The sequence below is a fragment of the Thermobia domestica genome, chromosome 2 (assembly GCF_964235325.1).
Source record: "Thermobia domestica chromosome 2, izTheDome1.hap1.1, whole genome shotgun sequence".
Classification (NCBI taxonomy): domain Eukaryota; kingdom Metazoa; phylum Arthropoda; class Insecta; order Zygentoma; family Lepismatidae; genus Thermobia; species Thermobia domestica.
In genome coordinates, this window is record NC_137455.1 from 81903976 (window position 1) to 81920893 (window position 16918).

Genomic DNA, 16918 nt, shown 5'->3' on the forward strand with positions numbered 1-16918 from the left:
TCTCTCGTTTATGAGATTCTTTTTTTTTATACTATAAGGTGACCCATAATTATATATATGATGTTTGACTGACTGTAGTATTTGTAATTCTGTGCAAAAAGTTTCGATGTGGCAACACTGTGTAGCCTGAGAGTGAGAAAACGGTCACTGGACTTACAACCTTAGGACCGTACCAGTGCGAAAGTGACTGAATGAAACATTCCCGAACCGCTGGATCGGTCGACGTAGGTCTGTGGAGTGGCCAGCTCGACTTTTTGAAGGACACAGTGTTTCAACATCATATATGCAATACGACTGAACTACGGAAAGCTATCACAAAAGAGTTCCATAGGATAATATTTCTATTTGGATGGTGGATTGATAGACCATGCCATGGAGAACAGAAATTAAAATTCTTGTAAATAAAGGTACGAGAGTAATGTGTTTTTGTTCAATTTTACGGTATGTTCAAGTTATATTGCTAGTTTCTTTGCTGCAGTCAATTGGAACATCATATACATAATTATGGGCCATCCTTTATTATAATACATAATTAGATTAATATTAAAGGTATTTATAGAAGTAGACAAACTATTAATAACAATTCTTAGGCATAGATGCGTATACTAATTCATTAGAGGAGCTTCCTCGCGGCTAAGCAATTAGGGTACGCGCCTTTGACGTAAGTGATCCGGGTTCGTCCCCAGTGGGACTCATGTGGTTCGGATCCCATGTTAAGCTAAAGGTTTCCTTCTCTTATAGCCTCGCTGCTGAGAGGGGCGCTAAACTGAAAATCAAATTATAGTCGCTAGAGGTAGTACTGTACTACAAATATCGCCATGCTTATTGTTACATACATGCTAACTTAGGGTACAGTTATACCGATTTTTTTTCATTTCATCCTTTGCTTTTCCTCCTTTAACGGGACGGAAAATTGCAAAACAAACACACTTTTAAATAGAACTTGGTGGTACACCATGATGAATCAAGCTTCATATCTCCTTCCTCTTTTGAAGAAACATTTTGTTTAGTAGACGATCAAGAGGACACCGTGCTGCTGATTGGCTACCCACCCTCACATACACCACTTCTGCTTACTCAGTGGCATTTAAGAAATCAAGGCTGTAGGTGTTCTTTTTACTACAAGGTACTCTAGGTAATTTGCAGCTGTGATTTCTTCACTTGTGAATTGAATGCAATGGTTGTGGTCTGAAAATGGATGAAGTGGAGGAAAATCCTTGGTTTATAATTATCCTTTGATATGGAATAAACAGCATAAAAACCATTACAATAGATTGATGCAAAGGAAAGCATGAAAAAATAGGCAATGAACTAGGAATGTCGTGTAAGTGCAAACATACGTATGTTTCTGTATTGAACACAAAGATATGTGCATACTGAGAAAGAGTTGTCATAAAATTTGTAACTTTACATTAAAATGATTAACTTCATACGAGAGAGGAATGTATTACTCATTAATTTCCACCAGCGATGTATTTCTTCTCAATGCAGTCGTTGTATTTTATGTTGATAAGAGTAGTTACTATTCTCTAACAATGACAACTACTACACCACGAAAGAGAATATTATTACATGTTATTTCCCACCAGTGGATTATTTCCGCATTGAAAGAAGCTGTCATATATTTATAATTTTAAAGTTAGTATGAAACCATTACAAGTGCTACAGAAACTCATACCACTGTGGAATCTATGTTAAGGTACTTGTAAATCCAACGTACAAGCTAATCTAATCTAATGTACTGTACTAATCCAATCTAACCTAGTCTACTATCATAATCTAATCTACTCTATAGTAACCTAAACTTACGTACTGTACTAACCTAACGTACTCTACTAATTATAATCCTTTACTACTAACCTAACCTACCCTACTCTACTAATCTAACCTACCCTAAACTTACTTATGATACTCTAACCTAAATTCATTTACCTTACTACCTTAACTTATCCTACCCTACTGATTAACCTAACGTACTCTATTGACCTAAATTTACCTACCTTACTAACCTAACATATTTTACTCTACTAACCCAACCTAATTTAACCTAAAGCATTACAGAAATACAATTATATAAATTAATATTGCAAGTTACACTGCCTGAAACAGGAATATGGAACTTTTAAAAATCTGAAGACTTATTATCCTTGGAATACCGGGTATGTTGAAAAGTATAGGAAATCTGGAACTCTTATATCTTTTACACAAGGATGAAGAACAATGTAAGTGAAGAACATTTGGATTTATCCAATTCTCATTGAGTAATTTTATTTTTTCTTTCCTTTGGTATTTTGTAAATTTTGTTTGTATTACGAGGGCGTAATATAATGACTTACACTTTCTTTTCTCGTTCCAGGTGCAGTGGACCACTGAAGTTGGAAAGGCAGTCACAGGTACCTAGGATCTTCATCTACCAATTGGGAGCGTTACTAGCAACGGAGACATCAGTAGTGCCCTGTGCAGCCCATTTTTTGAACCTCTGTGAGAGTTACTAACGGGCAACATGAAAATTGATTATGGAGGACAGGGCTGGACGTCGTGATTCCAATGAAAAGAGGGCGTGGGCGCTGCTGAAATCCATAGGAGATTTCTAGCAATGTTTGGAGAACATGCATCGTGCGGAAAACAGTGTACAAGTGGATAGAAGGTTAGAAAGTAGATAGAATCTCGACGAAAATGAGGAGCAGTTTTGAACGAAAACGTCAGTGACAACATCAGCCATAATCGTCGTGGTAGAGAGGACCATTCAAGACAACAAATACATTAAATAATATGAAATGGAGGCTGCCACAGAGACTAAGCATATAAGTCCCGTAGTGCATCGTGCACAACCACATACAGTTGGGGAAGGTTAGTGCAAGACAGATCCCAAAACTCTAGTCTGCAAAGTAAAAACAATGTTGTGTGAACGTGTGCAGGAAATTTTTGCAACGCCATGATCGTGATCCCGAAAACTTCATGTCTAAGCTTGTGACTGATGGTGACACCTGGCTCCATTATCGCAAGCCGACGACGAAACAGCAATCAATGCAATGGAAACATGATAACAATTCACCGCCAAGGAAATTTCGAACAACACCTTCAGCTGGGAAGAGTATGGCTACAGTGTTCTGAAACACGAAGGACATTATTCTGATCGATTGGCTGGAAGATGGAGCCACGATTAATAGTGGAGCGTATGTGAAGACCCTCAGACGCTTTTGCCGTACCATTCAGAGGAAGCGGCTAGGAAAATGGGCGAAAGGAATACTTCTGCAACATGATAACGCAAGTCTTCATACCAGTCGGGAAACTACTAGTGTCATTGATCAACTAGGGTTTACAGGGCTGTCACACACAATCCCCCTATTCTCCGGATTTAGCTCCCAGTGATTACTGCCTGTTAGGAGGAATAAAAAATACCTCTGTGTGTTCCTCGGTTTGTAGATGCTCATGAACTTGAACAAGTTGTCTAAACGTGGGTGCGTGAAACTCAAAACAATTGGTTGCAGGTAGTGAGGTGAGGTGGAAAATTTTTCGCTATATTTTTCCGGAAAATTTTCCGTTCAAAAATAATATCAGTAATCAAGTAACAATTCCTCAGCAAACATAAAATTGGTTGAATTCATGTACAGAAATGTTAAAAAGTGAAAGATCGTTTAAAGAATATGAAAATTTTCATGGCTTAGACAATTTTCAGTACAATGTAGGAACAAATTAAACAATTTTTCATGAATCGAAATATTTTCTGTCTTATATGGAAAAATTGAAAAACTTTTCATGAGTCGGAAAATTTTCATCATTTTGAAGCAAAAAGTAAATCTTTTTGTGAATCGGAAAGTTTTATTGCTCTGTAGGAACAAGTGAAAGGAATTTTCATAGATCGGAAAATTTTCATCACGATGTAGAAACAAGTGGAAAAATCTTTTCACATTCCGGACAATTTTGGATATTATGCATAGTGATGTTAGGTGGAAAATTTTCCACTATATTTAACAGCACATTTAGCTACAAAATTGAATTTCTGTAGGGGAAAGGTAGTCAGCAACAAATTATAATTTTCTAATTAGCTTTCGGGAGCGGAAAATTTTCTCTAATATTTCAAGTTGGGAAGGAAACTTTTACACAGTGTTTCTCTCTCTCTCTCTTCATCTGCGAGCTCCTTCGTTGCTAAGCGGTTAGCATACGCGCCTTTGACATGGAAAACCTGGCTTCGATTCCCAGCAGGAGCTCATGTAGTTCCGATTTCACGTTAATCTGTTGGTCCCGTCTTATATAGTCTCGCTGCTGAAAGGGACGTTAAACTCAAATCAACTCCTTTCTCTCTCTCTCTCTCTCTCTCTCTCTCTCTCTCTCTCTCTCCCTCCCTCTCTCTCTCTCCCTCCCTCCCTCCCTCTCTCTCTCTCTCTCTGGGTGTGTGTATGCGAAGTGCAGAGAACATACATTGAGTTCCTAGAGTACAAATATCCCATTCTATTACTTAAAATTTCAATTTATTAAAACACATTAATATTTTCCGATTCATAAAAACATACTCCACTTATTCCTACATCGTTGTTTATCCGTAAAATTTGTTGGTAATAAATATTGTCTTAAAAAGTTTCATGAAGTGAAAATCTAACGATTCTTCATTTGAAAGGCCTACATGTGAAAAAGTAGTGCAATTTTCTGTTTCTGAAATTGATAAATTCACAAAGGTTTCTTTTCAATTTCTTGTTACATTTTAAATATTGAAATGGAATATTTGTTCTCTACGAACTGTATATTCCCTGCACTTCACACACACACACAGACAGACATACACACACACACACACACAAACACACACATGGAGAGAGAGAGAGAGAGAGAGAGAGAGAGAGAGAAACACTCCATATTTTTACTTCCCAACTTGAAATATTAGAAAATTTTCTGGTTTCCGAAAGCTAATTGGAAAATGATAATTTGTTGCAGTCTAACTTTCCTCTAATGAAATTCAATTTTATAGCTCAATGTGCAGTTAAATATAGTGGAAAATTTTCCACCTAACATCACTATATGTAATATCCAAAATTGTCCGGATTATGAAAAGTGTTTTCACTTGTTTCTACATCGTGATGAAAATTTTCCGATTCATGAAAATTCCTTTCATTTGTTTCTACAGAGTAATAAAACTTTCCGATTCACAAAAAGTTCTTTTACTTTTTGCTTCAAAATGATGAAAATTTTCCGACATAAAAAGTTCTTCAATTTTTCCATACAAGACAGAAAATATTTCGATTCATGAAAAATTGTTTAACTAGTTCCTACATAGTACTGAAAATTGTCTAAGCCATGAAAATTTTCAGATTCTTTAAACGATCTTTCAATTTTTAACATTTCTATACATGATTTCAATCAATTTTATGAATACTGAGGAATTGTTACTTGATCACTGATATGTTAAGAATGGAAAATTTTCCGGAAAAATATAGAACATTTTCCACCTCACATCACGGCTAAACAACGATGTATGAATAAGTGGAGTATGTTTTTATGAATCGGAAAATTTTCCGTTTCAAAGTTTTCCGGGAAATTTTCAACACTGTACAAGATAGAGAATTCTTCGATACATGAAAAATTGTTTCACTTATTCCTACATAGTACTGAAAACTATCTGAGCCATGAAAATTTTCAGATTCTTTAAACGATCTTTCAATTTTTAACATTTCTATACATGATTTCAATCAATTTTATGAATACTGAGGAATTGTTACTTGATCACTGATATTTGTTAAGAACAGAAAATTTTCCGGAAAAATATAGAAGAAAATTTTCCACCTCACATCACGGCTAAACAACGATGTAGGAATAAGTGGAGTATGTTTTTATGAATCGGAAAATTTTCATCACTGGTTGCAGAACGGTCTTCTGAAACTGACACACACAGCTGACAAAAGTGCGTAAAGATTATATTGAGAAGGTAAGCATCTCAGTTGCTGTGTAACCTGTGTAATATGGCTAAACAAAAAATAAAAGTGTAATTCATTCGAGTACGCCTCTCGTGTAAAACTGAAATTCTATAATTTAGTTACATTATCTCTAAATTTGTAAACATAGTTCTGTATATCTGGAATTTACATCGTACTTTTGTAGTGAGTACTATGTTTATTGTAATTTTTCTCTCCTTTTAGTAAACTTTTACTTCTTTATAGTAATAATATCTTCCGTTGATTAAAAACTTTGCAATCATGCATCTTTTAAAAAGATTTGTTTATGTGTAACAAAATCTTTGTGTGTCAAGAGTTTTCTACATAGATTAATGAATAATATAATGAAGTTATAGATAACTTTTTGTCAAATATATCACTTACCCTCCTCTTTTTGGGAGCTCCAAGGATCTTGTTTGTGACAACAGAAAGTCTGAATACCGCGCTAGCTTTCCGATCATCCCCTTCAGGCAATTTTCCTTCTAACATCAACTGCTTCTCTCGGAGAACCTCATCCAGCTGCAAGTGATAGATGTGGAATTTTAATAATGCATATACTCGTATGTTTTCATCCTTAAATTCTAAACCAGACACAATTTCAATTCGTACTTAATAGGTTATATTACATACATATAATAACTTATATAATCAGTTGATCTGTATACTTACTTCTCGATAAATGACATGTCTTGTCTGAGAGATCTGCCTCAAGAAAGATTCTAACCTACTTACTATTATCGTAAACGGAAAACATAGAAAAAGTGTGAATAGGAGGGGAGGGGTTTAAAGAATAGATTAAAAATTAAGATTAGGGGTATCACATTAGTTACGATTAGGAAAGAATAACAGACTAATTATGGTTCCATTAAACATTGAGTAACTTGTAAATGTCAATTATAGTTCTCTGACATGAAGGCACTCTAATCTTATATATAAAAGAGAACGTACAAAATCCTTTGTTCCCTCATCACGCTAATACGGCTGAACCAATTTCTTTTATTTTTGGGGGGTTATTAGGATTTGGACCCTAGATGGTTTTTATCATATCACTTTAATTTTTAATTACCAGTGTCTTGAGATAATTGACCATTCAAGTGTCCATAACGTACAAATCCTTTGTTAGTTATTCATCATAGGTAAAAATAAACGTATTTATATGCAACCCGCATGACCGTGTCACTCGGCGGGTTAACATAAATGACAGGCGCTATAATGTTAACATTTACTGCAATCACTTGAAAGCGAAAAAGTAAAAATTATCTAAGTAACAAAGTTTATTGCGTTCCGGGGTGACCGCAGCGAAGCAGGGCGGGTTAACATAAATGACAGGCGATATAATGTTAACATTTAATGCAATCTTCTATGGTTTTTATCATATCACTTGAAAGCGAAAAAGTAAAAATTATCTAAGTAACAACGTTTATTGCGTTCCGGGGTGACCGCAGCGAAGCGGGGTGAACGCTGCTAGTCTATTATATAAAAGAGAACGCACAAATCCTTTGTTAGCTCATCACGCTAATACGGCTGAACCAATTTCTTTCATTTTTGGGGGGTTATTAGGATTTGGACCCTAGATGGTTTTTATCATATCACTTTAATTTTTAATTACCAGTGTCTTGAGATAATTGACCATTCAAGTTATCATAACGTACAAATCCTTTGTTAGTTCATCATAGGTATAAAAATAAACGTATTTATATGCAACCCGCATGACCGTGTCACTCGGCGGGTTAACATAAATGACAGGCGCTATAATGTTAACATTTACTGCAAGCATATTTCACGGGTATTAAACACATGAGATATGGAGTTGTGCATTTAAATTTTCATTTCAACCCAGCGAAGCGGGTAATATATGCTAGTGTCTTATAGAGTCAAGGAGTCGGATCCATGATAAACGTTTAACGACTTACAAATTCGTAGAAATCAAGAAAACAATTCTTTTTAGGTAAAACAAAAAAAAAAAACATCTACTATTTCAGAGAGGAAGAATATATGTTGCACATATGGATCTTCGACTTGCACAGTGAACATAAAAATGTGCGAGAGAAAAGACTTTGAGGTTAGTTTCAAGGTACTATAATTGTTTTGTTTTGCGATAGCTGAGTGAGCGGTGGTACAAGAAAACTCCCGAGCACCAGCATAATAACGTCTCTTTATCTTTTCGGTATATGTCTCACTCATAAAATACTCATGAGTACAATTTATTTTTTTTAATAAAAGTATTTAAATTAGTTACATAATACACAAGTATATCAATGCCCTAGTCGAACTGGAATGCTGTTTCCCGTGAGATCAGCGAAGTCAAACAGAATCGTGTTTGGTATGAGGAAAGATGGCTTTTCTGTCGGTACTCACCAAATAATATTGGCATTGTGGCATTCATCTAACGTCGTGAGGACAATTCTGGAAGCTAATTGAAAGAAAGAAGTAGTGAATTCTGGTCCGCAATCATTAACAGCAAGAGGAGACAAAGTGCTGACCACATATCCCAGCAAATATATGAGTGTCACAAGCTAGCTAGTAGGCTCTGGCCTCCTAAAAGCTGTTGTGTCAGGAATTTATTTATTTATTTTATTTTTTTGAATATACAAGTTGGAACGAATACTTGATGAAGGAATGCCACAAGTCTTGTCTAGAGAGCTACTTCTTCCTCCTCTCATTTCATTTTCATACATTAAATTTTGTGCAATATTCAGTCATTACGTCTTACATGTGCATTACGGCTACAAAAAAACATACAATTATTTTATTCGTTTAGGTGACATTTTTATAGTATTTGAATATCACACTATTATGGACGAGAGTTGAAAACAAGTTATTATTATTATTATTATTATTATTATTATTATTATTATTATTATTATTATTATTGCACAAGTGCATATTGTAAAAATTAAGCTGACCATTCTTTCTAACTTTGTTTTTTTTTTTAAAAAAAAAAAGCAAATTTCGAACAATTCAAATGCAATTTACAGTAGATTCAAATTAAATATTCGTTAAATGTTTTTTACAAAAAAAAACATTGAAACAAAGGTATCCATAAAATAAGTTGTTTTTTCTAAAGAAAATGCTATTATGTTAAAATTATGTACATCAGGGTGAGGGGCGGCAAACACATTTCACATTAGGGGCAGCGAAACAAAATCCGGCCCTGGTCATACAGAACAAACTTCTTCATGTGGTGTACATATGACACCGCTATTTGCTTAAACATAGCTTACTCCGCCTTTATCATTATTAAACATTTTATGGAGCCTAAGTATAATTATAGATGGCCCATAACTATCATAAAATTCCAATGTAATAGACTTAGTGATGGTTCTACTAAAATTGGGTCAGTAGTTTTTGAAATGAATAATATAAACATCGTGCATATATGTATATCAGTAGTTTTCAAAGTTTTTGCAGTTGACGTTCCCTTCAACCACCAAAATCTGAACGCAGCTCCCCTGTCAAAAATGAAATGTGTCACCAACATAAATGCATGTGTGCATAAAAGAAAGATTATCACTATGATGAACTATGTATCATTTGTTTGAGTTTCTCATTAATGGAATGGGTTTGAGTTTCTCATTCCATTCTCAGTAATGGAAATATCTCATTAATACAGGTGATCTACATTGTAGACACTGACTACGCCTTTTAATATTATTAGCTGGTGTTGATAATTATAAATTGTGTAAGTCAGATATTGTTAAAATTGAAAAATACCACCATAGAGGGAATTTAAATAATAAAATCAGGCACATTTAAAGTTTAAGCAAAGTCAATGGGATGTATGAGCTTGTTTTGAGTCACACAATTTATTAAATCTCGGTACATATTTTGAAATTTCAAGACGCAAGACGGCTTCGACCAATGAAAACAAAATAAATAAGGCTATTTGTGAATGGCAGTAATACTTTAGACAAGATTGAAACTCAAGAATCGTCCCAAAAATAATAATAGAACATTAAGAGAAAAAGCAATTCAGCTCTCATGCCGTCGCGAGAAATTCCAGAGACATTTAAGAAGACATACTATTCTACAAAGATAAAGTACTAGGTAGAAGATCGTTATTGGTCATCTAAGAAGCATTATACACGTTTAAGCCAAAGGTGAAAGGATCATCATTGATCGTATGTGGAAGAGAGTTGTGATACAAAGGTTTATTCACAGTTTGTATTAATTAGATGTATTAAATAATAATTACTAAAGAAGAAGGGTGCAGACTTCAGTATGCGTATTGCATTATAAATATATTCCTTTGTAGGATCTTCTCTAAAAGTCCTCGCGTCGCCCCTAAGAACCTTCGGCGCCTCCCCAGGGAGGCGCGCCACACAGTTTGAAAACCCCTTATGCATATAATTTGTCCTTTAGAGTTCAATGTTCTAGTACAGATTTGTTCAAAATCTGCTTGTTCAAAGATTCTCTATTCCCGAATTTTTAGAGGTAATGTTACTCCCAAGAGAACTGAAATCCATCAAAACAAAAATTGGTTTCTAAGAATGGATAAAGCGTTATTGCACTCTTCCTTAAAAAAAAAAAAAAAAGAAAAGAAAAGAAAAAAGAAAAAAAAGAAAGAAAGAAAATGTGTCCCAAACAAAAGATCTTCTGTTAGAATGTCACTTTCAGACTCCTCCAAAAGTAAGTTTGATCCAAAAGCCTCTGACCCGTTTCTTCTGAGAACTCTGTCACCCATAACCACCCACATACACACACACATACACACACACACACACAAATACATACAGAGAGAGAAAGATATTACATATACTCTAGGATCTGTGTGCTCTTTCGGGCTGTCGAAAAATTACAAAGAACTTTTCAATAATAGGAAAGGAGTTTAAAAAAATATGTTTATCGCATATCTGGAAAATATTTACTTAACAGTGGTCGAGTACGTACATATTCTAATTATTTTAAAGTTGTACAGTCAAATGCAACAGAACATAACTTCCTTACTTTTTTCATAGGATTTGGAACAATTGCGCCAATTTGTAAACAGGTTTCTGTTACACATAAACCATAAGTTGTAAAGAACTGTGTTTAAATTTTTGCATTTGTTTAGAAGATGTTAACAAAAGAACATAATAAGTGGGAGGCGTAAACTATTGCTAGTGTCTAAACGTATTGAAGACTTATTGACTAAAATCAAAATAAAAAGTTAACAAAGAAATATATCCAGTACTCATTAGATGTAAAGTACTGTCCTGTATTTCTCTTTGATATCACACAATATTCTTTTAACCTCCCACAATTATGCATCAAGGCTAAGGGAGATGGTGATTAAGATTATGAATGAAGTGGGAGGAAAAGGGAGAACCCCGAGGAAACCCACGCACGTGGTTTCTCTCCGCCATAAAGCCCACTTGGCGAGAGCTGGAATCGAAATACGGACGCCACACGTCAGTTATGAGAGCACTTCAATTTGCTGACCTCACAGCTATATATTGTTGTGTAGAGCCTGGGTCCACCATTCGAATCATAAACGAAAGAAAACTAAGGTAATATTATCAATCGTAAATTATGTTATTAGTATTTTGCTGTATCTTTTGTAAACGTAAAACTATATTTGAGTTTCTTATTAGTAGTATTTACCTGTGTTACGTGTAATATCTACAAATGAGATCTAGAGGTGGACACTAACATTTCTTTCTAACTCACTAGGGTATCAACTTCCATGCTTTTAAAATGTTTTATTAAGTTTCAATAAAGAATAAATAACTAATTAGTATTATGAACATTAATTTCATTCCCGATATTTCCTATAAAAATCGAAAGTTTGGTGATATTAAGAATGTTATTATCATTTATTTCAACACAATATCTAAGTTTTTGCTATTTTCAATTATGAATGAAATTAATGCGAATCTTAAGGGCTAGACAAATAAATACAGGGTGGCCCGGAAGTGGGCGTACCCCTAATTGGTGTATTCTGACGGTTTTAGATTTTACCCACATTTGTTTGGTAACACTGCTTAGCATTGTCTGGCAACATTGCTATCCATATTCATTTGTTTTCTGTTGTTTTCTGCTTGGTAACAGTTATTTGCAGTGAATGGAGTAATCAACAATGTGTGACTGGAAGAGGTTGTGCATCTTCACCAGCTCCCTTTGCCGGCTTCCAAAGAGTCCCGATCTGACGACATCAGACAATGCTCTCTCTGGGGTTTCATAAGGTAATAAGTAAGAAACACTCGATATCATACAACGCAGGAATTACAAGCAGCTGTGGAACACACCTTCACCCTCGTGGCTCCGAAGTATCCCCGCAAAACATCGGCGAGAACTTGGCGCAGAATTCATCCGTGTTACAACATGGATGGTGATCATACCGATGTTAATGACTCTTAAGACTCTTCAGACTTCAAGGTAACTGTGTCAAGGTAACCATAACTAACACTTGCAGTGGCGGCTGGTACTATATGTTGCATGGTTGTGCAACCGGATATTTCTTTAATACTAAAGATATTTTTAAGGATTTAAGTGTATCAGTAAAAAATAAATCTTTGTTCTAGAGCGCAAAACAGTATTGATGCATTTCTAAAAAAAAAAAAAAAAAAAAAAAATTTAAAAACTGAAAGAAAGAGAGTGATATACAAATCCAGTGGCAGCGAGCGTTGCCACTGGAAGCAGTAACATTGAGCGAGCTCCTATCTCTTAACATGAGGAAAAGGATTTGTTCTTGCATCGCCGCTATCCTCCCGTATTACGCTTTTCCAGTTGCTACTTCGTTCGCAACTGGTATATAGTCAGCTTCTGTAGTAGTTACAAATTCTCCGTTTGGCAGCGCTTGACTCAATTGATAGGTTGAGTGAGATATAGACGCTTGGAAGAAAGAAGTAAGTCAAAAAAAGAAAGAAAGAAAGAAAGAAATTCGCAAAGAGCAAATACGCGTCTGGTGGTAGCAGGGGCGGATCCAAGCTGAATATTTGGGGGAGGGCGGTCGTTCGAAGTCAATAGATTTTATTTTACATTTATAATACAAAGGTAAAAATTCTTGGGATAGATTTTATTTTTAAAATGAAGAATATCCTATTCTGGGGGGGGGGGGCGAAGAAGAGAATGTCTTACCACTGGTCTAATTCCTAGCTGTGTGTCGCTCGTGCACATGATCCCGTGTTTGATTTTCGGCGGAGAGAATAAAAAATTATTCTCAAATTATTCACTTTTAATACTCATCTGTCTTCTTTAGCCTAAATTGCTGGAATGTTAAACTATTATTCTTTTTTTCATTTTCGAAGGAAAATATCTTATATTTCATGCTTCTTTATAATAGAACAGCAGACAAAAATACGTAGTTACTGAAAATGAACTCTTTGTCCCTTATATTCATACAAAGAAATGCTAACAAAATGCATATTGTCGGAGGAGAGAGGTGTTTCTGTACATTAAAGAAAATAAAGCGGAAAATATTTGCAGTAGCGATGCTTTCTGTTCAGAAAAACTTGGCGAACAGCATTTCAGATTTCAAATGAAGTCATAGAAAAATTTGAAGCCCGAAAAGAACAAAGAAAGATCTTCTTACCGTATTACCGTATTTTATTTTCCATAAACCACTTTAAAGAACTGAAATTAACTCGAAGCTAAACTTTAATGTCATGGAAGTTATAAGGGATGCTCGAAGTGATCCCTTTGCACTTGAAGACACAGTTTCACATGTTTCTGCATGTTCTTGAAGACGTCAATCATCACTTCATATCAGTCATCACTTAGCACACCACAACATGGCACTGCATAGTTACTTTCTGAACACCCGGTATTTGGTTGGCTAAACTCGTTCGAAAACACTGTCGCCTGGTTTATCTCTTCTCAGTGTAAGTTACTTAAATACGTTACATCTTAAAAAACGCATCAGCCTGCTGAATCCAGAAATCAAGTAAAAGGTCTGGTAAAAATACGACGGTGCAACGGCTCATTATTTCATGGTTTTATGAGGATAAATTGGCCATGCTTTAACTTGCTGACGAAGTATAGAGTTTGTCTCCCGAAAATCTAGAATCTATAACGATTGAATGTTGTAAAGTTACAAAGAACTACTGGCAAATGGTCTGTCATTACGCCGATATTACTTAACAATAATATGATAACACATTAATATCTTATTATAACAGCAATATTTTGTCTATGGGTAACGCTAATTCCTAATAGTTGACAATTGACACTCAGATACGTTTGCTACGACAGAGAAAAATTTAACAAGCATTACTGCCAACCCACATGAAGCTTATTACTATTGACACTCATTATTAAATGGAAATAAGGTTTTAATTCCACATATAAAATCGACAAGTATTTATTCCATGTAAAGCAGATAACTAACTAAGTAGCGTAAACAGAGCATGTAAATTACAGACAGTCGTTTTTTTTTTTTCAACACGGCTTATTTTCAGGCTATTAGTTAAATTCTAGTAAAAGTAATAATTTCAATTCACGAAACGTTATACATTTCTCCCAACTAGATACCTCGCAGACTAAGAATAGGTGTACCAATACAAATTTCTTATATATATTCAATTATCTGGGCAAGATAAACTTTTAATAACTTCAAATATCATGTTTTATAAGCTACGTTATATTCCTCGGTGGAGATGTGCTTAATGGGGGCCTTAATAACTATGGCTATAAATACAGAGTTTTCTGAACTATCAATGTTCTATTCAAACTGCCTTAAGATCGATCTAAAATAATTTTACTGTAAATTTTACACAGATAATGGGAGCGTCATATAATATGGATGAAAAAAATTTAATGAAATCTTGTGAGTTTTACGTCCTACGGTTATGCCGGCAAAACTAAAAGAAACGGTGATGATGAGTAATGAATGAAAATGGTGGAATGAAGTAAGTGGGAGGAAACAGGAGAACTTCGAAGAAACCAACACATATAGTGTTTGTCCACCACAAAGTTCACTTGGCGCGAGCTGGGATTGAACCAGGAACTCCATAAACCAGAGCTGAACGCTCTACTACTGAACCAGTGCGGCCCGTATATAGATGAATTTGTGTATGTATATCTATCTATCTATCTATCTATATATATATACCGATTCCTCACATCAGAATAAGGGAAAAAGTTCATATGGACCTATGGCGAAAAGTGCATAATTTCAGAGCTAGGGCTGTCCAAAATCGCGAAAAAGCAAAATTTCAATAGGCCTATTTCGAGTACTAGAAACTGTGGATGGTGGTTTTTATCAGCGTAAAGTAAGCCACGCATACACAATCCAAAAGTGCATATTTCATCAATTGCCAATAGGTATAAAGGGTATTCCTTATAGGATGTAATTGTCAGATATGCTCTCAATCTAGTTTTCAGATATACCCTGATTTCAATTAGGGTAGATAGTTGGCAAGAGGTAAGCCTCGACAACAATGGATATCTAATGTTTCAGAGGGAAGGCGGAAGTATTAGGAACCAGCAGTTCGGAATAACGTGTAATTACAGGGTGGCACATATGTCACGCATGGGTTTTAATGCCTCATATTTTGTTTGGTAAGTTATTAATGGAAGTTTTTCTTTTTCAGAATTGTAAAGGAATCCTGGGAGATTCATTATGGAGAGATTGAGTCCTGAACATCGCACGAAACTGATTGAACTGTATTTTGAAAATCAAAGATCAATCATACTCACCCAGAGAGCATACCGTCGGCACTTCAATGTGCGCCTGACTTAATTGCTCCAGATTTTTTCCTTTGGAGATATTTCAAAGAACGTGTATGTGTCAACAAACCAACAACCATTGAGTAACTCAAAAACAACACAAGGGCAGAGATCCGTGCCTTACAGCCAGCAACTCTTCGTAAAGTTATGGACAATGTACTGAAAAGAGCCAAGTTTTGTGAGGCTGAAAATGGCGGACATTTGAAGGACATCATTTTTCATACATACTGTTTTCAAATCTCCCAAACATGTACTTCTTTCCTGTGACAAGAATAATTACTTGCATTTACAAACACAAATGTTATACACTGTTTCAACCCATGTGTGACATATGTGCCACCCTGTATATGTATTTCGTCACGGTATATTTCACGTTTTCTTCACTTCTAAGCGTGAAAGAAAACATCGCAGCTTGCGTTTTCCCGATTACGAGAGACTGTGCTGCTGACGATCCTTAACACTTCCGACATCGCGCCAAAGGATTCCGTGTTCACTGCTATCAAGACTTATCGTTTGCCTGCTTTGGACCAATCATAAAGTCAGAGCATATCTCAAAATTTGGTTGATGGCATGTCTGAGAATTTCACCCTGCAGTTAATACTCTGTACACTCATTGAACATTAATGAAATATGCATTTTTGGGTTGCGTGTGCGTGATTTCCTTTACGCTGATAAGGACCACCATCCACAGTCTCTCCAATTCGAAATAGGGCCTCTTGAAATTTGCCTTTTTCACGATTTTGGACAGCCCTAGTTCTAAAACTATGCACTTTTCGCCATAGGTCCATATGAAATTTTTCTCTTATTTTGATGTGAGGAATCACCTTTCACAGTTTGTCGGTATAGTTCATTAACACCCTGTATATATGGATATGGATGAATGTGTGTTGTGTATATTCAAACATAAGTCCTGTATATTGAAAGGAATACCTTTATCAATTTCAACTAAATTTGATACATGCATAACTGTAGACTGGAAAAAATACTGTGGGCGTAAACCACTCCTGCCACTTCCTTCGAGGAGGAAAGGGATTGGCATATAGAAGTAATAGAAAACAACCAATATTTGCGTCGAATCAATAGTTTTCGGGACCGGAAACTGATTGGTGACAGTCTCGATGATATTTAAGCTCAACTTTAGTTGAAGACATCCATAGCATCCCTAGGAGTGTGGGTGGGAAGGGAGTTGGATATAAAAATAATACAAAACGTCCGATGTTAATTTCGAATTCATAGTTTTTGAGGTCGCTGAGATAAATAGTAAGACCACCGATATCGTTTAAGTCAAAGTTCAATTCCCATCGGATGAGGAGTGAGAAGAGGTGAAAATGAAATGTTAAAAA

At 35.4% G+C, this 16918-nt stretch overlaps 1 protein-coding gene across 2 annotated transcripts in view; it reads right to left on the reverse strand.

Annotated features, from left to right (window-relative positions):
- Positions 1-16918, reverse strand: part of LOC145673367 (uncharacterized) — a 228013-nt gene that overhangs the window by 14360 nt on the left and 196735 nt on the right. For both annotated transcript variants that reach the window (XM_081743017.1, XM_081743010.1), the window contains exon 3: positions 6312-6446. In XM_081743017.1, coding sequence (XP_081599143.1) covers positions 6312-6446 — 135 coding nt within the window. The remainder of the gene's footprint in view (positions 1-6311; positions 6447-16918) is intronic.